Source organism: Brugia malayi (genome assembly GCF_000002995.4).
Source record: "Brugia malayi strain FR3 genome assembly, contig: Bm_v4_Chr2_contig_001, whole genome shotgun sequence".
NCBI lineage: Eukaryota > Metazoa > Nematoda > Chromadorea > Rhabditida > Onchocercidae > Brugia > Brugia malayi.
The window spans coordinates 4,602,688-4,627,425 of NW_025062476.1; the positions used below are offsets into that span (position 1 = coordinate 4,602,688).

At 32.7% G+C, this 24,738-nt stretch overlaps 4 protein-coding genes across 4 annotated transcripts; 1 reads left to right on the forward strand and 3 right to left on the reverse strand.

Moving 5' to 3' along the window:
• Positions 1–254: 254 nt before the first annotated feature.
• On the reverse strand, positions 255–1,775 carry Bm7788 (Uncharacterized protein; the record flags this gene model as incomplete). The annotated part of the gene is made up of 1 exon (XM_043078409.1): positions 255–1,775. One exon carries the CDS (start codon positions 1,773–1,775, stop codon positions 255–257), a length of 1,521 nt encoding a protein of 506 aa, XP_042934343.1.
• A 2,010-nt stretch (positions 1,776–3,785) lies between these two features.
• Bm6308 (conserved hypothetical protein,hypothetical protein) lies at positions 3,786–7,537 on the reverse strand (the record flags this gene model as incomplete). Its single annotated transcript, XM_043078410.1, has 10 exons — positions 3,786–3,790; positions 3,932–4,105; positions 4,283–4,406; positions 4,514–4,693; positions 4,929–5,072; positions 5,321–5,579; positions 6,015–6,232; positions 6,408–6,555; positions 6,872–7,088; positions 7,351–7,537. 10 exons carry the CDS (start codon positions 7,535–7,537, stop codon positions 3,786–3,788), a joined length of 1,656 nt encoding a protein of 551 aa, XP_042934344.1.
• Positions 7,538–10,763: 3,226 nt separating this feature from the next.
• On the forward strand, positions 10,764–19,465 carry Bm4754 (Ubiquitin carboxyl-terminal hydrolase family protein; the record flags this gene model as incomplete). The annotated part of the gene is made up of 26 exons (XM_043078411.1): positions 10,764–10,847; positions 11,007–11,105; positions 11,367–11,489; positions 11,761–11,942; positions 12,193–12,352; positions 12,543–12,662; positions 13,012–13,179; positions 13,277–13,414; positions 13,506–13,674; positions 13,838–13,968; positions 14,054–14,271; positions 14,525–14,614; positions 14,916–14,989; positions 15,188–15,313; positions 15,526–15,596; positions 15,718–15,973; positions 16,430–16,611; positions 16,708–16,814; positions 17,114–17,189; positions 17,336–17,505; positions 17,698–17,782; positions 17,950–18,032; positions 18,218–18,389; positions 18,538–18,678; positions 18,831–18,911; positions 19,256–19,465. 26 exons carry the CDS (start codon positions 10,764–10,766, stop codon positions 19,463–19,465), a joined length of 3,516 nt encoding a protein of 1,171 aa, XP_042934345.1.
• Positions 19,466–21,110: 1,645 nt separating this feature from the next.
• Bma-sqv-7 (UDP-sugar transporter-like protein) lies at positions 21,111–24,635 on the reverse strand (the record flags this gene model as incomplete). The annotated part of the gene is made up of 9 exons (XM_001896239.1): positions 21,111–21,305; positions 21,956–22,108; positions 22,569–22,661; positions 22,757–22,859; positions 23,469–23,537; positions 23,862–23,933; positions 24,031–24,098; positions 24,250–24,370; positions 24,532–24,635. 9 exons carry the CDS (start codon positions 24,633–24,635, stop codon positions 21,111–21,113), a joined length of 978 nt encoding a protein of 325 aa, XP_001896274.1.
• Positions 24,636–24,738: the final 103 nt, after the last annotated feature.

The following is a 24,738-nucleotide window of genomic DNA, read 5'->3' on the forward strand; positions in this document are numbered from 1 at the left end:
AAATGAAAGACTTCAAACACTAACATAATGGATTTTTTAAACACTTAGAAAAACTCCACCATACAAAGCTCAAGATTGATGCGTAGCTTACTTTCAAATACAAATACACTCATATTGTCCTTATCAAACATAAATTCCATTCAAAAAAAGTTTCACTGTTCCAACAAATTGGTACAAATATCCTCCAATTTTTACTGACTTTTTAAATTAATCTAGACATCACTCTCAATAACTTTTCTCTTTATTAAACAAATTCAGCGGTAATAACGAGGTGATAGAATAAATTCACCCAAAGAAGTATTCAATTTTGAAAGAGGTTGATAAATTGAAAAAGTTTCCCGTGAAGTTCGCTGCAGTGAATCATGATATCTTCGATCTTCTTGATTATCATCAGCACTTGTATCTTCCTGAATTCTGTTTCTATACAGCATATCAGCACTTTTTTTCATTGGTTTCGAATCTACAATATGGGAAATTTCGGAATCATTAGCATTCTTGACTAGCGTCCAGCAGAATCCCCATTGTTCTACACCTGAAATTACTGTAACACGTCTAACCGGATGTTGGTTTGGTTCCTCACATTTCCACATAACTAAATCTGATGAAGCAATAAACAATCGCTTTTTGAGAGTTTCTGCTAGCTTACTCAAACGTTGATACTGCTTTTGATGTATCGCCTCACTATTCCCGCCTTGGAAATCATATAATTTTAACTGATTTGTTATTGGTGATGTGTCTTCTGCAATAAGTTTTGTCTCATGATCCGAATCATTTGGTTCGATTTCATGAATTGTTACATCAAAAAAGCAGTCACGTGATTGCTCGCTTGTAGAAACACCACTTCCGGAATCGTCAACAGATACAGTATGATTTTGGAAAACATCGTCATCACTTCGTGTGTGTCGTAGCGTGAGGGATTTGTCAGATTCCAAGCTTAATTGAGAATCTAAAAAATCGAAGTTCGAAAAGTTCTTGTTCTCGTTCAATTTTTTGTAATCAATTTCAGATGTTGGAAGAGTTTCCAGAGACATTGGAGAACTACCTGAACAGTGGAGATTTGTTGAAGATGTTATCGATGGAAATGTATGCAATTTAGGGCTGTAATTTGCTTCCTTACCACTTTTTTTACACTTCCAATTTAAACTATCGGATTCTTTCATAACAGCAACAAAAGAAGTGCGTGATTTAGACTGGCTAGTAAAAGTTGGATTTCGTGGTATTACCTCTAACTTCTGCAGTGAAGAAGTTAAACTTCCATCTGATAAAAGTAATTGTTTCGCACATGGCAGAGTAAATGCAGGTTCTGAAGACTCAAGAATTATGGGAGTCTCGCAATGTGAATTGCTGGTTACTACTGGATTCACCAAATCTATGCGCTTTGACGATATTAACATTGTTCCTATATTTGAATTTGAATCTCTCAAAGGTGTAGGCGAATAAGCTGTTGGATTCTTCAAAAATCCATTAACGAGGATTGGAGATAATGGTGGTATTCCTTTTGCATTTATTTGGGAAAGATCTCTTCGTGAGCAGCTTGGTGGATTGCTATTCGGCAACATTTGCTGATGGAGAGTTATAAAACTTTCGTTTTGTACAGTGTATCCTTTCGTTGAATTTTCTTTCTTCTTACATTTGATATTTTCAAAATCGACCGTCAAAGAACGACAAATTTTAAAACGACTTCTTTTCAAACCCCAACTCGATCTCCCAACATTTGACAATCGCGATGACTGGATATGCGAACACTTAGGAAAATCGAACTTTGGCCATTCCATTTCTGAAAATGAGAAAAATAGAAAATGGCAATAAATTAACGACTTCATTCAGAAAATTTCGCGTAACATTGGTTTTTGTGTTGAAATAGAAAAATTCTAAATCAATATTTTTTGGCTTTTTCCTTCATTAAACACCAAAAGATGAGCTTTATCTTAGCAACCAATTGAATGTATTCAAAATTAAAGAAAAGTTATTCCAGCAACACTACACAAACTAAAAATATTCAACCCAGTATTGATCACGAACGAATGTACATCCCAAATTACAGCTCTGTGGTGTAAAGGAAATATACTTAATCCATTTTCCAATACAAAAAGAAATTACACAATATACACTGGTATAGTCATGACAACATATTTTTATCCAGGCAGTACAAACATAAAAATCAATTCTAGAAAATCTCGAATAGTTATGAGACGTCATTTGGAATTAACCGTTTAAGAAAACACAGTTCAAGCTTTAGAAACAAGAATCCTCTTCAGATGATCCGCTTTTGAATCAAACTAAAGGCACTACGGTTAGGAAGGATTAAACAGTTAAAATGCAATAAAACTTTTTTAAAAACAACATGATCAATCAAGATCATTAAAAGTGGTCTTAGAGAATAAATTTTGATTAAATTTGCTAGCATGTATTTTAATGTAGATATTCAATAAGAAATAATAAATTATGTTTAAAGTAATAAGTCTTTTAATCATCATGTCGTATGATGTTTTGAAAATCTTCAAATCTAATGATAAGGTTTGTTGTGATATCTGATATGTAGTGGCTTGAAAAAATATCACCAAGTTACTGTAATATCCTAGAAAACATCCTTCATCAATATAATCTGTCTGTTACTGCATTCTTAATTGCAATTGTAAAAATATTGCAAAAAATCTCATGATATAAGCACGTATCAGCTCACACAATAAGAATAAAATTCTTCTACTATCTCTGGATTTAAAACATTTCGCTTCCAATGATTACCCAGCCAAATCTCAATTTTCCTATGAACTAAACAATAATCTGGTGATCAACTTCATTCTGATATCTCTGTTATCCTATCATCTATTACATAATATTTCTTCAACTAATAATAAATATTTTTTCAACTAATACTTCATTTATGCAAATCTAAATCAAAAAGATTATTTAAACAAGAAATTTTCACTACAACAATCATTCAGAAAATAAATCCAATAAACTTTCTGATCAGACCAGTGAATTTCATAAGTTTTCATACATAAAACAATGTAAATAATAGCGTATAATAGTATAGATCAATGAATCCTGGCATATACAAAGTTGGATGGACTCTCGTCTTTACACAGAACTCAATTCAGGTACACTGCATTGCCAAAAATGCTTACTGTCATTAATCAGATTTCATTAATGCTCGCTGTATTATTCACACATCAATTAGTTTAATAATTTTTTTATTCAACAAACGAAGTCAAATTCTTAAATTAACGAAAAAAAAAATAGTAAGATGAGAAAAATCACAATGAGATTTAAGAAGAATGTATGAAAAACAAAAAAAAAAAAAAAAAAAGCAATGCAAACAGATTTACCGTATTAATGAACACCAGTAAGCTGATTGAAAGCAAATTTGATACTATCTCTGAGGATAATTCTACACAAAACGTATTAGTATTAACCATATATTTCACATTCTTTTTCAACTAAAGCGACAGTCCACAAGATATTTTCTAAGAAAAATGGAATAAGAACAGAATTACTCACAATATTTGCTTAGGATTTTTCTTTTATGAGGATAAAAGAACATGCATATTTACGCGCTTTCTGAAACCTCATAAAATATAACAAAATATTGGAAACAAAACATTCCGGAAATGTTATAAAAAATTAGGAGGAAAACATAGAAAAAAGAAAAGCTTAACAATAAATGGCGGCACAAAAATGAACCTAAATTTGAAACATACTGGAACCTACACACCAGACTTTTTTGTTTCATTCTTTCTTCCACAGAAACTCTATCATGAACTTTTCTTATTGCAAACGTTCATTTATCCTGAAAATAACTTCAAGGTCCTTTTCAGAAATATGCCTCTAAATTTGTGAAGAATCTTTGCTGCTCGTATAACTCAAAATATTCGACAAAAAAAAAACCAGTACCAAGGATCAGCAAGGTGCAACATGATAGTTCTCTTACCTACGTGTGACTCCATTGCAATCGAAGTTTTTGTTACGACTTCAGAAGTAACATTACACAGTGAAAATGAATCTGCGGCACAAGTTTTCGGAAGACTGTCGTGATCATAACAACTTGCTTTGGTAAAAGAATGAGACACCCGCTTGCAGTATACCTGGATCGGTCGCTCGAAACCTGAAATCCATTTGTACATTTTGAATAAAAGTTCAAAAGAACTGCAAATTGAAGCTCAACCTTGAAACAGCTTACTGAAATGAGATATGACACTTATCTCCTCAAATTGTCACTTAACCCTAAGTGAACAACATAAATTAGAATGACAATCAGTAAACAGAAAAGCCCGAAAAATACCTTTTGTATGTGCTTTAGGAGGATCGATATGTTGACAGATATCAAAACCAATATCGACAATTAAATATTCTTGGAATGCATTTGGCATAAATTCAATCGCTTTGTACATGTCACTGATGTCTTTCTAAAGCTCAAGAGATTAAGTTGCTGTATAACATACTTTTAAAGCTTTTTACTTGAAAGGCATAAGTTAACTATTTCATCAGCGTATGCAATGGACAAACTACTTGCCGTCAGTTTTGATCGTTTCTTATAGGTTTCAAAACTTTGTGGTTCCAAGATAAATAGACCACCAGGACGAAGGTGTCGATAAACACGTTTGAAAAAACGCTTGATTCCAGCATCTCCCCAGTTCAAATGAATCCATTTCGTGATACTTAACGCCATGATAACATCGTATTCTTCTTTGACCTCAAAATATTTTAAAATTTAACAACTATTTAAACAATCAAAAACACGAAATAATGATGGAACGAAGTGAAAATACTGTAAAGCGCATCTACTGATAACAAACTGATATTTATCAGAGTCAACGGTATCAATAAATAAGTTTTCTTGACCAATTTAAGTTCTAAAAATTTTTGAAGTTTTTGAAACTATGTACTCAACAGTAACTTTTACATACTGACAAAAGAAAATCACACACCGCATCTAACAATTCATCCTTTTCCAGTACATAATTTTCACAACGAAACCATATGTTATCGGGGAATTTAGTTGAAAAAGTTGTAAGCGGTGCGGAAACTGGCCCATAGCGTTGAGCAAATGATGCTGGGAAACCAGCAACAATCTAGATTAATAACGATCAATTCTAAATGAAGTGATACGGCTTTCAAAATTCCATCTTTATATACAATACAATAAGTATTCCAAAAACCGATCAGACATGAATCGCCTATGGCAATTAACTTTATTTCGAAATAATGAGATGAAAAGCGAAGTACCATGGGTATACTTAACTACTCCTGGCTAGGTATTTGACGTCAAAATTTAGTTAGAAAAAAAATTTCGAAAAATATTGGAATTTTAAATGCATACAGGTACATCGTTGTCACAATAGTGCCGTATGTTCTTTCGGGCCACGCCAACTAAATGAGCGTCGATATCAATGCCAACAATGTTCCTCGGTTGATACTCCTTGGCAATGGAGAGAGTCAAATAGCCAACATTACAACCGATATCTAAAACTGATTTTTTCTCGAACCATTCTTTCTTCAACACCTTCATCCGCGGATCATGGCCGCTACCTTTTTCAAGACGACTTCCGTAATACCGAGTATAATTACCATATCGAAATCTGCAAAAGGACCCTTATTTATTTACATATCATAAAGCATAAACAAATGAAAAAGGAATAATTCTGCTAAGTTGATTTTCCTGATAAACTTTCATTCTCACTATGTCCACATAGTATTAACTCTTCAATTAAAATTGATTAAAATCCTTGATTGGAGAAATATGAGATATATGTTTAAATCTTCATATAATTCTTCCATGCTGTTGGAACTAATTTTTAAGAAAATCTCGAAGATCGGAACCATAATTTAAATCCTAGGACACAAAAAGAAAAAGTATACAAGGAAAGCATTAACAGCATTAAAGTATCAAACATTATTACGGAATAAAAAGCCATTAATCAGTGACCTAGAAAGGGCAACGAATACTCTTGAAAAAATTTTCAAACCTTTTTTTTTATTACCTCGAAATTTGGAAACTAGTATAAACAGCGAACCTTTGATTATCTCTCGCTTTTTTCTCTACTTTTTTCTTTTTCTCATCTGCAATTTTCTCATCTTCTACTTTGCATATTTCAATTGCTTGTGAGTGACTCGCTCCTGGCACCGTTCCAAATGACGGTTGCAGTTTTTCAGTGCTATCCTGCATTTTTCGTCCTTTTTTTTCGATTTTTTGATGCGACAGCTTTCTGGATGAATTTCCGCAAAACTTCCTCTTCAACAAACGCTTTTATAAACATTTAAGAATCTTAATAATAAAACTGTGCGAGAACAGTAAAAAAGAGAATTAGGATGAAAATCACAATATATTTTTTGAAGCAAACAAACAGTTCTTCAACTATTCTAAATGAGAAATTTTAATATAGCTTGTTGGCAGAACTAAACACTACCACGACTGAAAGAGGTATAGGTGATACAATCGGATCTTCTTGTCTCTTTTCGTTCACCCCGCTAGCAATGCTTCCCCGCCGTTTAGATGAGCTTTCGCTACTACCTTCAGCTTCTTCTTTTTCTGTCAGTTTGCTATTGCGTCTTTTTCTGAAACAAAGTCTTGCCAAAAACTGGATTCTGGAAGAAATGTTTCTTGCCTGGAATCTAAGAATTTTTTGTAAAGATTCAAACAACAATGATAGCACTTGATATATTTGATGAAGTATTTCAATATAAAATATGTCTTAAAGGTTATACTATTTCAACTAATAATATCTGCACTTCAGTAAGTTATTTGAATGCTGCATAATCGATATTCACTTTTTGAATTAAATAAAAATATAAATATTTGAATTAAATATTCCGATTCATATTGTTACACATAAGCCAAAAAAATCTGATTTAGAACACCTAAAAAAAAAACCTCCTAGCACGATTTTTGTTGACATTTCGTAGATTTAACGGGTCATGAATATTCTTCGGTATGATGATATCGATTGGTTTCATATTTTCTGTTTCATCGACTGGTTTCACCGACTTCAGATTTAACGGATCCTTGCTATTGCCACCATGAAGAAACGGGAAATCATCAACGGTACCTGTATAACCAAACCGCCGTCGCTTGTTCCACGGTCCACCATCTTCGAAAAAAAGATCGTTTAAATCCGCATCAACTTGATTTAAAAAAAAATGTTTGCAAGAATAGAAAAGCAAGTTGAAGTAATTGTGATACCTGAAGCATATAGGTGACAATTAAAGATGGCATAAATAAAATGAATTCTTCGTTATCATTTGTAGCATCAAGATTTGTCCTTAGCTTCGTAAGGCATATTTCACAGTAAAATATACAAATTAGGCTTACTTAGCTAAAAATTTGAAAAAAAAAAATGAAAATAAGCTTACCACCACGTGTTCTCCGTTTAAATCCTCGACCACCACGACCACCACCTCTCCAATGTCCTCGTCCACGCCCGCGATAAGATTTTCCTTCACGATGCAATCCATCATCGGTTTGCACTTGAGCATCTATACTTACTGGGTGATTCATTTTCAGTGCGTCCACTCTTGACCCACCATTGGATTCTTCCATGGATCACAGATATCCCCTGAAAAGTAGAATATTTCCAATTTTCAGCGCAATGGATAATGCAATCAGCAACCAAAACGATGAACATAAGGCATAAGAAAAGCACCAGATGAGGACATTATTAGCTAAAATACGAGCAACTAGCGAAGATTAAAGTGACAACTGAGGAGAGCTTAGCTAAACCAACAGATGCATAAATTCTAATGAACTATCAAATTTCGGCAGTTTCATTTTCAACCAAAATTTAAAATAAATGAAGTGAAGAGCCGTATGTGCTAATGTTATTAACACTAAAATAAACATCGGAAATAAAATGGCTTGACTTAACACGCAAGTTCCTTTTTGTAAATTGTTTCAAAAAATAGCTGCAGATCAACCTTATCACTTATGAAATGTGGCAGCGTCTAACACATGGGCGATTTTTGTGTTTACTCTTTTAAAAACTTCAAAGAAGACATTTAAAATAGTTTTCAAAAAAATATGAAAAAATTTTGTAATGCATAAGTGAAATTTCAGAAAAAAGTTGAAGGAATTCTACAGTATATAATCCTATAAATTTAAGAAATATTAGGACTACATTATAATCCTAAACACAATATATAATCCTAAATTTAAGAAAAAAAAAATGGTTGCCGCAAAACTAACAATCACTACTAAAACAATTTGTTAGTTTCAGAAAGGAGTCTCAAAAAATTATAACAATATAAAAATCGAAATTGAAAGAGCAAAATACTAATGATAGCATGAAAGATTTTTGTAAGTCCATACAACTTCTTAAATAAATCTTTAAAAAATACAGAAATATTCAAGCGAAAACACATAACAAAGTGAATACGGAAATACTCCATATTCAACAATCGTTAAAGAATAAAGAAAGAATTACTTTTTACTGACAATAAAAGGGAAGCAGTGGTAAGAATAACTTTGGAAATTCTCTAGAAATTAATTGAAAAAAACTTGCTTTTTCGATCAACTCCATACAGAAATGAAATAATAGCAGAAACATATTCATTTTATTTTTTACACCATGCCTCACCTTTGTGGGATAGTTACAGGATCAATATAAATATATTACAGAAGAGATACGTTACAAATACAATAGATATATTACAGAATCTCGCGAATGTTCAAAAGACACCAAAATGTAGCTCCTTAAAATGTTCATCTTGCGGCTCATTATTTTATATTCGTAATTGTTGTCTTTCATATAATTCAAATTGCTCCAAATTTCGATTACAAAAACTGTGGGACGTAAAAAAAAGAAAACTTTTTGTAAAAAAAAAAAAAACTGAAAATAAGAAAAAATCTTGCAAAAACTGAAATTTTTTAATAACAAAAAAAAAAAAAAAATGAAAAAGTAACAAATCAGAAAAAAAAAAAAAACACACATTTAACACTCATAGATGACAATGGCAACAAAACCAGCGACAGCTAAATGTGCAACGTTATCGTTGTCAATGTCTAACAACGCTTCACTCACATACAGTAATAATAACATTCAAAGCATAAAAATTACCCGTGTTTAAATTACGCGCCTAACGGTATCATAAATCTTATGAACTATACTCAGATTTATAATACACGTATCTTTGCAGTTCCGTCACGTGGCGAGGTCATGCAGTGGGGAGTAGAATGCAATGCGTAACACCGCGAAACTGCGGGAGGGACGCAGAAAAAAAACATCTGGAAAAATACGGCTATAGAAAAAATTAGTGTGAAAAAGTCAGAAAAGAGCAAGAAATACTGCACCGCTCACTCCATACAACCAACACCCAATGACCTGACCAGACGTGACCCCAGCCCTGTCCAATCCACATGACAACACAATCTGACCACCGAATCCACACCTCTCTCTCTCTCTCTCTCTCTCTCTCTCTCTCTCTCTGATTGTGTTGCGACTCTAATATAAACTTCGGACCATACGCTCTGTGCGATAAGCGCTTGATGCATTTCGATAAGAGCCAGCTGGAGGAAGGTTGAGGTGGGGTATAGTCCTCGGGAAGTCTCGGCAACGTGCAGCATGATTCGTTACCTTTCAGGTTCAAAATAGCACTGTCAGTTCGCTGTACTTATTGTCCTACAGTAAAGCAAATGAAGGTGTGAATAATAACGATAAGTGAAAGAGAGAATTGAAAGGTATTTACGGTCAATAATATGAAATAAATTATCGGTTCAAGTCATGAAATATGAAATAAAAAATAATTAATGAAAGTCACGAAATACGAAATAATTAACAAGTTGTGCAAGGCCTAATCTTAGGTTAGATGTCTAATAGGTACTAGTGGAAAGGAATATCGCAATTGGCGCATAATAAAGTCATGAAATTTGTAGATGGATGACTGAGATAAAAAGTTCATTAAGTGAGTTGCTCAACGAATTTGCAAACTACCACTGATCTGTCCTCAATAGAGTTTTTTTGTATAGCTTCTGTAGGGCGGAAATGACCACTAGTTCTGAAGTCATCGAGACATATAATAAAGTTATCTAAATTAGGCACGAGCTATGTCAGAGATAGTATCAAGTGTCTTAAGCATCGGTTAAAATGTGCGCAAGTTGCTATCGTATCTACAACATGTTGACCCATTGTACCACACCATTTCACTTTTCATTTATACTGAAACTAAAATTGTGATCAGTGACAGCTGGCTGTATGTTGTATACGTGAGGTTTTACAACGAAAATTTTCATTCTGTAGACTTTTCAGCTGGTTGAAAGACGGGAAATGAGGAAATGAATTTGCATTGTTTGGGTCAGAGTGAATTACTTATCAGTATTTGTGTGTATGTTTGTGTACGGTTCTGGGTTTCCCCAGCACTGGTAATGCATCTGATCTGAGGAAATGTATTTCATCTTGTTCTGAGCTATTCTAATTTTAATTAGAATTCGGATCTGAATATGCTTACTCACAATCCGCAGTAATTCATTTATTACGTCCGCTAATATCTAAGAATATTCTCGCAAATTTGCTTTGGGATTTGTGGGATATTTTACAACTTCCTTAACTTGCGGAAAAATGGAAAGCATTTTGGCACAATTCCAAAATGGAATTTTTGATTATTCATTGGAATTTGTGATTATTCATTAGAAATATAATGATGAATAGTTTGTTCTGAAAAAAAAAAAAAAAAAAAGAAAAACTGGAAGAGAATTAAGGCAGAAGCTGTGAACTACAAAAGGATAGGAGAGGAGAGATGTTTCTAATGAGTGTTTTTGCAGATCTCGGTAAGTTATGACGATACTCTCAATAGTGGGAGGAAAGGGCCCTGGCCCGATCGAAGGGGAAGAACCAGAGCGATTGTCGAGATCCCTTCACGTTAGTTTGTTGTTGCATAAAAAACGAAGATACATTCCATTCAAAATAGCTGGAATAAGTAGATGAGATGAAATTGTAACTTGTTCAATACTGAGAGTTGATTACTGTCAATTAAAAGACTTTTTATTCTTCTGTTTCTGTGATTGGAAACACTTTCAGCAGAATGCGTTGACAGCGGAAGAATTGGGTTTCTTCAATGAAGTGAAAAATTTCTTAGGCAGCAGCGTCAATGAACAAATGCTTGTGCAGGCGATTAAGGTTAGTATCGAAATGAAGTTATTTGACTATAATTCATTTATCAGCGATGAGCTATCATTGTGTTGCATTTGCAACCAGTGGATTCAATCATATGGTAAATATGTAGCGTACAGCGTGATGCCTTTTTTTCAAATATATCAATGAGCAAAAAAACAGTTTAATTATTGGGTGAGTGAGCTGGTAATACGTTTATGCAAATTGTTTTGTTCTTTTAAATTCGTCGTCCTTAACGTATTTGACAGTTCAGTATATGTGCTTTAGAGTCATGGATCTCATACTCAATCGCATTTAAGTGGTAATAACGTTTTGAACGATGTCATTAGTCTTTATTTCGATCGAATGGAATCGGTCGAAAAGCCAAATAAGCAAGTCCGATTCGATGAGGTTACATTAGTGTTTAAAGTTTTATTTTCCCTATCTAAAACCTAGTTTCGCTTTTATTTTGCGTCATGCATTTGAGTATTTCAAATTGTTTATAGTGATGTTTGTGTCAAAAGCTGGGGATGTTAGGTTTAATGCTTATAAAAACATTTCAGAGGAGAGCCTCAAGATTTATCTTAATATATCTGTTTAATGAAAAGTTGCATCATGCATTTGTACTTTTCAAATCTTAAAAAAGCATATTTTTACATGTAGAATGTTTGCAATTTTTTAGCATTTGGATGTTCCTTCTCCAGCTCCATCAGTTAGCCGTCCATATGCTTTTAATACCCGTGGTACAACGATGGAAGAACCAAAAGTAATCGATCTAACGTCTGATGAGGATAAGGGTGTTCAAAAATGGGGAAACGTACCACGAAGTGTGCTAGGAAATCGGGAAGAACAGGATGTTATTAAGTATGTCTCGTCATATTTCTGTGAAATGCCTTAGACTATATTTCTTCTGGTTGTAGTACATCGATATTTATGAAAAAAAAAAGCATTATCTTTGCGGCTAACGTAGCGCTGGACATCATGATCTGATGATCAGCGTATATAAATTATATTGTTATGACGGTTGGGCATAGCAGATAATGTCTTCGGTTCAGTAACTAAATCTATCCTTTTTAGTAGAGAAATGGAATTTATGACAATTTAAAATTTTCAGAGCTATTGAAGAGTCCTTGAAAGACAATCAAAACATTCCTGGTTTCTCACCTTTTGCTCAAAGAGATCCGGAAAATCCTTATGAAAGGCGACGGTGTGGTTTAGCACCTGTGGGATTAAAAAATATAGGCAACAGTTGTTGGTTTAACGTTATTGTGCAAGTAAGTCCTCATCTATATGACACATTTAAGGGTGTTCCTGTTATCCAAAGTGAAACAAAGTGAAAACCTTCGTCATTAACCGTGTTATGTATAATTATACTAAAATTAAAATTATCAAGTGCCCGGGTGCGGCATTTTATTTATGGATGTGTCTAATTTCATTTGTTTATACTTTCTATGATTTTTTCAGACGCTGTTCCATATTCCACGTTTCCGACAAATATTGTTCGATACACCAGTCAATAATAGAACGAAATATATCACCGGTAAATCAAATTCTTGGGGAAATGAGTCAGGCCAACCCAATGAGGTTTCTCTTTTTTCACTCTTGAGCTCGGTAAAACCTCTTAAAAATTATGCAGCTGAATTCTTCATCGCTGTATTTTTCTCACATATATAAAATTCAGCATTCATTTGCTTTATTTCCCAGCTATAAAAATTAGGTTGGACCGTGTCCTCATATAACTCTCTTCATTACTAGGACGTTATCTACTTTTGTTTTTCGAATTATATCTGCCACTTTTTTTTGAATTAATTCAGTGCGATATTTTGTACGACTTGGTTCTTTTTATTGCCTCCGTTAACGAGACGAAGTAGCGTATAAATGCTAGATTAATGATCAATTTTGTTTGATTTTTAAGTTCGCATGACTGTTATAGACTAATACGGATGCGTTAACAACCTCACTTTTAATATCTCTTCGTCAGCTTGCTGCCTGTCTTGAAGCATCTTCACGCGCATATGTTGATCCAACAAATGTATTAAAGATAATTAGCGAGTTGAATATGAGTCTGAATAAAGCTGCTCCTTGCATAGGCATTCAGCAGGTTTGTTTTAAAGATATTTGATTCAAATTGTAATATACGCTTAACTACTACTTCACTGAAATTTTCTCTTTACAAGTAACAATAAAGAAAACTTTAGGACGCTACTGAAATGCTTTTGCGACTGATCGAGTGGCTTGAGGTAGCCTTCAGAGTTGAATCAATATCAGAAGTGCAGTTGCAATCTCCCCATCCATCATCTTCCAGCATTTCATGTGGAGAAATTATGGATACTAATGTATGCTCAACAGTGCTGCTGTCTTTTACAGTTTGGTCATAGTTAATGTATTAGAATTGACTGTGACTAAATATTTTAATTTTCTATTCAGGACGAAAATATGGTGCCAAATGCTTCTAGCGCGGAGCAAACATTAACACCAGGTGGTGAGGCGCATTTTGATAAATTAGGCAGTGATGATCTCAATTCTAATCTCACTCCGGAACATCCGTTTGATGCACTTTTTCATGGTTCACATGTTGAAATTCGGCCTAATGCTGGTATCGCTTTAAGAATGTTTGTAAAAGTTTGTATAGAGCAGCTAAATGGGCTTGTTGTTTGATATTGGTATAATACATCTATTCGTTCACTTGCTTTTACCTGTCTAATGAATTATGTTCATTTTACGTTTTTAAAGATATTTGTTTTGCTAATATATTTAAGAAATCACAATCGGAGTTTCATCACCTCTAAAGTTGGCGAACTCACTCCAGATGATCAATTTGGATGTTAGTTATGACAACTTATATGATTCATTAGAAGCTTATCACCTGTCTGATGCACCAGCGAAAGAGGTTCCTGCTTTCTCTTCTTAGTATTTTTCATAATTTTGGTACAAAAAAATAATTTTGGTACAAAAAAAAATTTTTTTTTTTTCAGCTATGGTTTGAGTCTTTGCCGTCTGTAGTTATCTTTTCGCTGGTTCGGTTTAGTTATAAAAATGGCCAAACGGAAAAAGTTCATAGTCAATTTCAATTTCCTCGCGTTATATACATGGATCGTTATTTATATCGAAATCGTACATTTGTGAGTGAAAAACGAATTGAGCGGAAATCTTTGAAGAAACGGCTTGCACATGTGATGTGTGAATTAGAAGGGTTTGTTAGCCTTATTAACGTTATCGTGGTTGTTCTATGTTTTTCCATACAAATCATATCTTTTAGGTTCTTGCTAACTTCCAAAGTTCTTCAAAATGCCATCAGTATAGCTACTTCATTTGTGAATGGAAAAGGGTTGAGCGTAAATCTTCGAAGAATATAGCTATTTTTCTTGATCTTTTGATTTTCAGTTAATTTTAAAATCCATTAGTTGTAAAAGTTTTAAGAAGGTTATCACTGCCATAATTTGCAGATGGGAGAAGTTTCCAGCCGGCGACACAAAAATACCGCTTCCATCTCTTATAGACGCTGTTGTCAAATACGCATCGTCAGCGACAAATGCGTTAGTTCTTTTCGTTTAAAATTGAATTATGTTCGCGTTAAAATTTGGTTTGCTTGATTTTCTGCTCACAAGGAATTTTCCACTGTTAATTTCATATTTGCTGGCTTTCATCAAACATAATTTATGTTGAAGATTAGTTTTAAATTGAAGTATTTCCAGTCTTAAAGTCTCTTTTTGAACATAATTTATTGATACACATCTCCCTCTCCCTCCTAAATATAGAATGCTAAGCTGAAGACCGTGAGGCCCTATGCACTGTTACATTTTTTAGAAATATCTCTGATAATTGTGATACTTGCAGACAGCAGCCGATGGAAGTTTGTGATGAAACTCCGTCATTTTCAATTGTATCTGATTCTTCGAGTCCTCATGTAGGTATGGTCTCCTTTTTTTTTCTGTTATTTTTGTTCGTAACAAAGGATTTTATCCGCTTCTGACGTGAAATAAAACTAAGCATGTATTCTGTTTCAATCATTTTAAATCCAAGTTCTAAATCAGTTAGGTCAGAGAATATAATCTAAAAGTGTATTTTCCTGTAGAAATTGCTAATTTTTTTTTTATAATGATCTTTAGAAAGAGGGGATGTAATGTTGGTATGTCCTTCTCTTGATAGAACGATAATCCCGGCAGATGTTGACATGAATACGGTGACAAGCGTCTTACAAACACTTTCAGCAAATGCGCAGGAACGAATTGACGGTGCGAATAAATGAATAAATGTTTTTTTTTTTTTTTTCTAAATTTCTGAATTTTCTATAAAACCAGGACAAAATAAGTTGCTGAGGGAGAAGAACTGAACAACAGTTGATAGTTTTTTCGTGCCATTCTCTGTATCTGTCTAAATTATGAGGTTCTTTAGTTTATTAGATTATTTGTTGGAAATTTTATGCCAAATTTTAAACTTGTTTTAGAACTGCAAAAAGAGGCGAATACACTGCAAGAAAATATTGAGTCCATCTTTGATGTCGATGGCATGAGGGAGGTACAGTTATTTGTATTCAAAAGCATTTAGTTGATTTCATTTTTATCCCTTCACTAATTTTAAATAAAGTTTTCTCCCAATTTTGAATTAAAGTTTCGACTTGTATTTCATATTGCTGCAGGAACCGTATCATTTGCATAGCGTTATTGTCCATGAGGGTGAAGCAAATGTTGGACATTACTGGGCCTATATAGCTAGCTCTCCTTTATGTAACGTCCAAGATAAAGAAGTGTCGTGGCGTAAATTTAATGATAAAAGCGTTGAGCCTGCAACTTGGCAACAAATTGAAGAAGATTCATTTGGTTCGAGGAGAGCTTGCTCTGCATATTGTTTAGTTTACACGAGAAAGAAATGTGAGGGCGTGCTCTATGGACAAGGTAAGAACTTTTGCATTAACTGATGTCACATATTTGTCAAGTATTTGTACCTGTTTGATTATTATTTAATAAGTATTGCCCACCTGAAAAATGTTGGATCAGTAACAGTGGGTTGTTGATTACAGTAGCGAGTGTTGGAAGAAGCTCATTAGTCATTTCTAAGATTGTGGTTTTTTAGAAAAAAATTCTTGATTTCCAGTAGTATAATCAAATTAATTACATTTTGGTTGTGTTGTTCTAGAAAATTGTTCTTCTGTTCAAGGAAGACATAAATTCGATAAGTTTTTTATCCAGTAGGATTTGATACCACAGATATCGTGATGTGGATGAACATAGTCTGAAACTGATATGCTAATCAAAGTATTGTGATTTAGTAGATAATTATTCGTCACTGTACTAATTGGTATAATGTGATTACATCTCTATATTGCTTGCCAGAATTTTTATTATTTTTAGAACAAAAGCGGCCAGCTCAATCGATCGTCCAATTGATTGACAGCTTGCCAAATGATTTGAAACTTGAAGTTTCTACAGATAATGCTCTCTTTGATGCAGAAATAATCAAGTGGGATACGGACCATCCAACTATTGTGTATGAACCCGAAAATAGGACCATTATCACTCCATGTAAGGATGGGGTACGTTTTTCAGTTGTTTGCAAAGAAATGAGATTCTCAATCAGAATTTTTTCTTATTTTGTTTAAAGATTTATTTTGAAGTATTTGCAATTCCAGGATTTATTGGATATGGTATCGTATAAAGGTCCAGTTGATTTCGACGCGCTATTCAAACGACACTATGAGCATGCAGCGCGATTTTTCGGACTGTTTATGTTGGAAAGGTTAGAGGTTCTTGCCCCTACTTTTGATAAATCAAATTTGAGACGAATAGACTGTCTACAATGAAGTAGTGTATCTTTGTTTGGTTCAGAGTTCATAGTAGAATTGTTCATTATGTTTCTAGTTATATGCTTTTCCTGGCTTTTTTTTTCTTTGCCGTTCTTGTTTGTGTTATTTCTTGAGGTATATTTTCACCCCCGTCTGGTTTTATGGCTGCTGATCATTTGCTAAAATTTTAGCAAATATATCGATTAATCTTTATCGGTCTTGTTCTAAATCCTTCAAAAAAGTTTGATTTCAGCGCCTTAAATGCTTTGAATGTAATGGACGAGCTATTTTTGGAAAGGGATGAAAGTGCATTCAACTTGATACAAGAGGCAAGACATCAATCCAAGTTTTTTTTTTTTTCACATCGCTTGGAATAACTTTTCATTCTTATCTCTTTGTTTCAAAGCTGTTCCTCTTTTATTTTAGACATCATGCTGCTTTGCAGAACAAAAATTGATTTGAATTATCATTTTAGCTGCTTACAAACCACGTGGGTCATTACGAAAAGGCACTGAAAATGTCGGATAAGCTTTACATTGACAGATTAATGTTTCTGATCGACTGGGCATCAATATTCGGCATACCATTAAATAACTCAGCAAAATCGATTTTCGTTTTACGAATGCTGATGAATATAGATGTAACGTAAGTATATGCTTCTATTCATGCTTTTGATTGAAATAATCTTTTTAGATTTAATGAATTGATTTGAGTTTAATGTTTATTGTTCTTGTGTAGGAGATCCATATATTTTCTGCACTACTTTAGTTTTTGTTTTTATTTGACGGTTTTTCATTTACTGATCTTTTCAATTACTTTTAATAGATCGTAATTTAGCCAGTATTCTAATGTGGTATCAGCTTGCGAGAAAGTTGTTGAGAAATTTGTTGGGGATGATCCGTCGTCAGAAGTCATCTTGCATGTAATTAAATTTAATCTATTGAATTCTTTTGGGCTTTTATAAAGTTAAATTTACCGCTTTTCGAATGTTTTTTAAAGTTGAAATTCAGTCACTACACATTTATTTATTTTTTATTTTCTTTCAATTTTAGACTTTGCAAAGATTTGCTATTTATATTTCTATTTCAGAATACGCATATCCTTTATGAATTGTTTTGTCAAATGGTAGCTGTGATGAGCGATATCGTCAAGAAAGTTGATCTTTCTTCAATGTAAGCACTCTTCCAAGCAATAAAATAGCCATAAAATGGAATAGGATACATTCGTCAATCACGTTTGATTCGATTATCTTCAATAAAATCATTTGAGTTATAATTGTTTTTTGTTTGTGAACCTTGAATGTGTAGAGGTAATGGTATAAGTCACTACGTGAGAAAGTCACGTTAAATGTTTCTAGCAAACAGAGCGGCACTACTCTTTCTACGGACATACAACAGTCGCGTCTGCTCTGTGTTTCGATTCGAATGATGGAGAGAATTGATATGTATGCGACTGTGAAGTCTTCCAATCTAGATCAAAAGATGTTTTTCTGTTTGATACATAATGCCCTTCTTATCATTTATGTCATTGTAAGTTGGATCTTTCAAATCTTAGTTACATTTTTAAATTATCGATTGATTTCAGGGGAGAGCATCGAAATGTTAAAGATTATGTTTTGTTAACTTGTTGCTATGTTTGTAGTGAGTCCGTACAGTATGTTTACTAAAAGTACTGCAGAGGATAAGTCAGCGTCTCATTGATCATATCGGTTCTGAATTGGATGATAGTATTCTGGCAGACAATGAAAATTTCTTGAATGAGGAATACAAAGCAATGATTATTCGACTGCACAGGATGGATAATGATGCCTCTGAAAGGGTTAGTGAAACGTATTGGATTCAGTAAATAGAGAGATACAATTTAGGTAAATACTAAAGAAAGCGAATTAAGAAACTAGAACTGAATATTCTCTTGTTTCTTTTCCAGTCATAATATGAAAATTTCAAGTTAAACATCCATCGAACTTGCAGACTATCCAGTATGTCATTTCCATATGGAATCAATTGCTATCAAATTCGAACGGTTTACAGAGACTGCCTCGAGTTTATCAGGTTTTTTTTTTTTTTTTAAAAAAAAACAGCTGTTAACACTTAATAAAACGCAAAAATATATTTTATTCATAATTTTTTTGAGTTGCTGCAGCAATTTTTCATAATTTTTAAATATAAATAAATCTGAGATATAATTATCAAATCTACTCATAGATACTTAACAAAGAAGATCCACTGTTTCTACAGAAAACGTTAATCGTTCAGAAGTCATAACTAACAGATGATAGATATTCTTCCAGTCTGTTTTGTCTTCTGATTCCAGACAGGAATTTATTTTTTAAGAAAAACAGGTTTAGTAAGATAGAGATGGGAGTTTGAAGTGCTGTTTTAACCAACATTTCTAGAAAATTTTGGATGCATCGGAGCAGAAAACACTGTCAAATATGCCAGCACCTAAATTGAACGTGAAGGCAGGAAATTCAGGGTATGACCTTTTCCGGTTGAGGCAAGCAATGTGTACTAATCTCGAAGTTAAATGCATTGATGATTTGAATATTTTAGTACGTACAGTAGTTCAAGGAAAAAGCATTATTGGTAATGCAATTAGTAATTGATCAACATAATTTCTCCCTAACAACTCCGGTTTTGAGCTTTTTTTTTCACTAATAAATTTGCTATTTTCGTAATTTTTATTCTTTTTAAGGAGTTGAAGTTCTATTAAAGAATCGTGTAATTTTTTTAAGAATTCAGGAAATTAAGAGCAGTTAGTAGGATCATTGCGCTATATTATTTTATCTTTTTTTTTTTTTTGGTGTATTTATGCTCAAATATGGAAAGTGTAATAATCAGTAATAAGCTGATTTATATTGCTTTCTTCATTTATATGTAACTATTGATACTAGTGCTCTTATAATAGGGCTATTAAAAAGCTAATATTTAAAGGTTTATTAATTAATGAACTTTAGGATAAATTAAATTCTGAGCCTTCTTTTGCTGTTTATTGTTTTTGCAATTGTTGTACATTTACCGCTTTTTATCTTCCTGTTTTATAAATCAAGTCGTCACGTTTCCATAATACTTGAACATGGTAAAAGTAGTTGCTTTGTACACTGTTAATTATAATGCTGAAACAGTGTAAAACTTGATGGATTTTGAGCACACATTTTTGATGATATAAACTGAAACTATCATTAAATATCTATTACTCTGCATCCTTTCTCAATTCCGTTATTCCTAATGATATTCATTTGCTGTCAGGAAGCTAATGTTGCATCAACAATGTATCAGTTTTTTGATTTACGCCTGCTTATTTTATGGCCTTTCATTTTCATATGTACCTTTTCTCAGGTACTAGTACTTGTGAGGTTTAATTGTGAAGAAAGACTAATTGGTGAAGCTTGCATGCCAGTTGACAGTTGTTTACTTCTTTTATTTGACATATTTCGGTCCCACCTGTGGATCTCAGTCCCCGGGACGATGTTTTATAAAATGTTTTTTAATGAACTCCAAAGAACATGTTTTCTATTCTAAGGAGTAAGATTTATTTTCATTCATGTTGCCGTATTTATGTTGTCTTTCTTATAGTAAGCTGTTCGGTGTTTTTGCATAGCTCTCTGGTACTTGTTTTTCGTTGACGATTTTTTATTCAAATTATTCATCTCTTACAATTAGCTTAAATTATCCGATTTCATTGGTAAACGCAATTTAGCCTAATGAAGTACTGAAAGCTCACATTGCATCAAACAACGCCACGAAGTACTACTGCAGGTTTCTCTCACATTGTCTAGTATCGCTGATTGAATCAGAGCGCTTTTTTACTCTAATATTATTTCTTGATTATCAAGAAAAAGTAAATAATTATACTTTATTGAAGTTATTTTGGTTAATTTATGTCAACTACGCGATATCCCTGAACTTCTTTCAGTGAACTGCATAATACTGGAAACAAGTATAAACTGTAGAAAAATGGAACTCAAATAATCTAACGATTAGGCGGGAGATCAATAACACACATTGTTAATGTGCAGTATAGCGAAGATAGCAATATGCGGAAAATGCCAACAAAAATTAGAGCAGAAATGAAATTATTTTGAACAGAGGGGGAAGCAAAAAATAATTTTTGATAATGGACTGTTATCTTTTTATGGGGAACTAGTTAAAAAAATAGGCTGACGGAGACACGAATTCAGTTCTTTAAAATTCTCGATTTATATCCCAACACTTAAACATAACAGGTTAATGCCAAAATATATCCAAATATTACAATAAAGGTTGTTTGTCGTCAACTTTGGGTAATATTCCAGCATTCTGCTCTGTACCTTTTGTCTCTGTTTTAAATGTAACATAAGTATAAAGAAGGCTTCCCATAATGCTGATATTGATACCGATAAAATTGTTCCATCCAAATAAGTAATCGCCTGATGAGAACATTCCAACATAAGTTACAAGTAAATTCTAAAATATAAAACTTTGTTTGAAGATAGAAGGAAAAGAAAAAAACACAATTTGATATTAAATTCTGGCAGATAGTGTGGCATAGAGTTTAATTGCAGGAGATTCATCCATTCATTCATTCATTCATTCATTCAGGATGACAACTTGGAGAGGAAAGGATATAGCTGCAGTTTCCACTGACGTTTAACACCATGCATATGTGATAAATGATTTTCATTTGTAGTCTTACCAGTTCATCCGTATTCTGCACGTATAAAGAGTACTCTTTTCATTTTCATACTATGCAAACTTAATTTCCAGAAAATTGAAATAAATCTCAATTTTTTGCTATTCATTAATTCATGACCAAAAGTCGATTATTTTTTTTTTAATCGATTATTTTACATAGCGGTGATTCATCTATTATATAAAACTACGAGATGGTTTAGAAAACTTCTATAATATGAATAAAATAAGTCATCACCGTGTAAAACAATCGACTAAATGAACGCAGGTCTAGCTAGTTAAGCAGTGAAGGTTCTCTTTCACATAAAAATTCTCAATGCAAATTAGCTAGACATTACATTTTCCAGTTGAAGTTTATTTAGCAGTAAGAGATAAGTGACTCAAAGCGTTTGAAAAAATATTTTGGGAAAATAACATGCACTCACTTTAATTGGACCAATACATGAAGTGGTAAGGGCACTATTGTGCTGCGTACATAAAATAATCGAATAATTGAGTAAGAATCCGCAAAGAAATGAAAACGATAAACAAACAGCTACCCATATAGTCATATTTCCAGCGATTATGTATTGATGCACCTAAAAAGTAATCAATTATTTTGATTATTTTGAAAGTAATCAATATGTCACTTTAAGCATATGTGAGACACTTCATTTTCCAACTCTTGTTTTCATGTAAGAAATTCTATAATAGAAAGAAAAAACATCACTGTTTTCAAGTGTTTCAAACTCAAAATATTTTATGCTTGCTTTAAATTTTCTAAGTTAATTTGCAAGTTAGTCAGCAGAATGTCATCCAAACCTAAATTTCAAATCATTGAGATTAACTGCAAGAAAAAAACGCAATTAAAAGTAGTAAAAATAATGACAATAATAATACCGATAAATTAGCAATAGTGAAAAGGATTGTCCTGCCAGAATGATGCGGTGATAATAAATAATAATAATAACACTGATAATTTAATTAACTAATTAATAATAATAATAACAAACAAATCCTGCTGCAAGAGAAAAAACTAAGCCACTTTAAGTTCAATACCTTTTCAAATTCTTGATTTATCCAGGCCAAAACAATCACAGGAAAAATCATAAACAATGCATTGTAATATAAAATGCCATATTTACCAAACTTCTGAAACAGTCTGATTTTCAGTAAGCCAAAGTACAGGAAAAAAGATACTATATATGAAAATGGTTATGTGAGAACAATAAAAACTAAAGTTATACCTTAGCATTAAGCTTTTGTTTTATGTAAACACTATTAGCGGCTGTACAAATGTCGTTGGTTAAAATCATCGAATATCCCCATATATCAAATGTTAAATCAAACCTGTAAATTGGAAGAATAAATTTTTCTGCAATGCTAATTTTAAACTACAGTAATACAGCAAAACTAAAAGTTATTCCTAGTAAACCAGCGAAATTTTGGGTAATATAATGATATGAATGACTGAATTAATTAATAAATTTAATTTAATACTGACAAAGTACTATGCTTAAGGCACATGAAATTCAGCAAAATTTTGCGAAATGGCAACTGTATGAAGTTCTAATTATATAAGAAGCAGAAGAATTTATAATAGATGGATTCTTTCATCCCGTAAAACTGAAATTTGAAAATATATAGAATTCTTCGGCTTCTCATTTTTTTCCCTTAAAAGTGAACTTTTAGTTACATTTACTCGCATAATAATCAAAAGCCCTTCTTGCAATCATCACAAAATACGACCGTAGCAAAAGGATTTACATCGAATTTCATATTCCGCACCAAATAGAACTAATCACCTTGCCAAGAAATTTCATAGCAGTAAAACTTCGATGAATCCATAGAAAGTAATATTCTTCAACATTAAATCATGTTTTAAATGAACCAGCGAACAGCTTAACTGTCACTCTACAGTCATATTATATGGACATTGTAAAAATCAAATAAACTTACACAGCTGCAATCACAGAACCTAAAATCATTAAAGCAACCGAGATTTTCACCGCATACGATGCCTTCACCCTGTAAAACTGAAAACGTTGGCAATTTGGAAATGTTTCAAGCTTGAACTTTACATCAAATTAACAAATTTAGAAAAGACATTATCCACAAATTTTTTTTTTTTTGAAGGAAGTCTTCCCCACTTGGATACTGACTGACTCCCAATTAAATTAATAATAAAAACTGAGTACACTAAAAAACTCGTGTGATAGATGGAATTTTTGTGTGTGTATTACTAAATCAGATCTAAAAGTAAATAAACAATCAGCAGTTAAAATTTTAGACATTTCTGAATAGAATCCAAAGCTATGATATGAAGATAAAGATAAGTAAGTAGAAACTAACCCAAGTACAACATATTCTAGCACCATTGTCATCAAGATTGAGAATCTACGTAACACAGTGAACATCGGAAGACTGGAAATATTGATATAATTTTACATGCAATTTAATACTAAATGAAATTTGCAAGTGAACGATGAAAATATTATGATTTACAAAATGAAAAACATACTTTATCCTCTGTGTACCACCTAGTCCAGATATCAAATTTAGAACATAAAATATTGGCAATGGAAAAACCTGAAAAAAAAAAATACACCCGAATAAAACGGAATTCAAAAATCATTATAACTGTCCAGTTCAATTCACAGAAACTTTTTTTTTTTTTTTTTAATAATTTATTTTGTTGTCTTTAGTAGTTCTGTGATACTGCACATGTGATTCGACTTACATTAAGCGGAACGGATGAATCAAATGCTGGAACTGAAACGAAATTGCAGAGAGCAGCAAACCACAAAACAATAACAGTTGCTGTCATCTGTCCTAATCCAACAATTAAAAATGATGGAAATCTGAACTGAGGAATACATATAATTAGATCATTGATATAAGTGAAACATTATAATATAAATTCGAAAAAATAAATACATTCTGCAATTACTTGCCTACTTTTAATATAAATAAATAAACAAATAAATATATTTTTTTTAAAGTTAATGAAATGGTAACAAACCTGAAGTTAGTGAGCAATACTTTATTGATAAAAACAACTAGTACTGAACATACAGCATAAGCTACTGCCGTACTGACACGAATTAAAAGCGGTGAATCTTCCATATTGGTCGTCAACTATTTATTGCAATTCGTAATGCTTCTCCATAAATCCGAGTAGATTTCAATTCCACACAACTTTTGAGTTGATTAAATTAATTCCTTATAA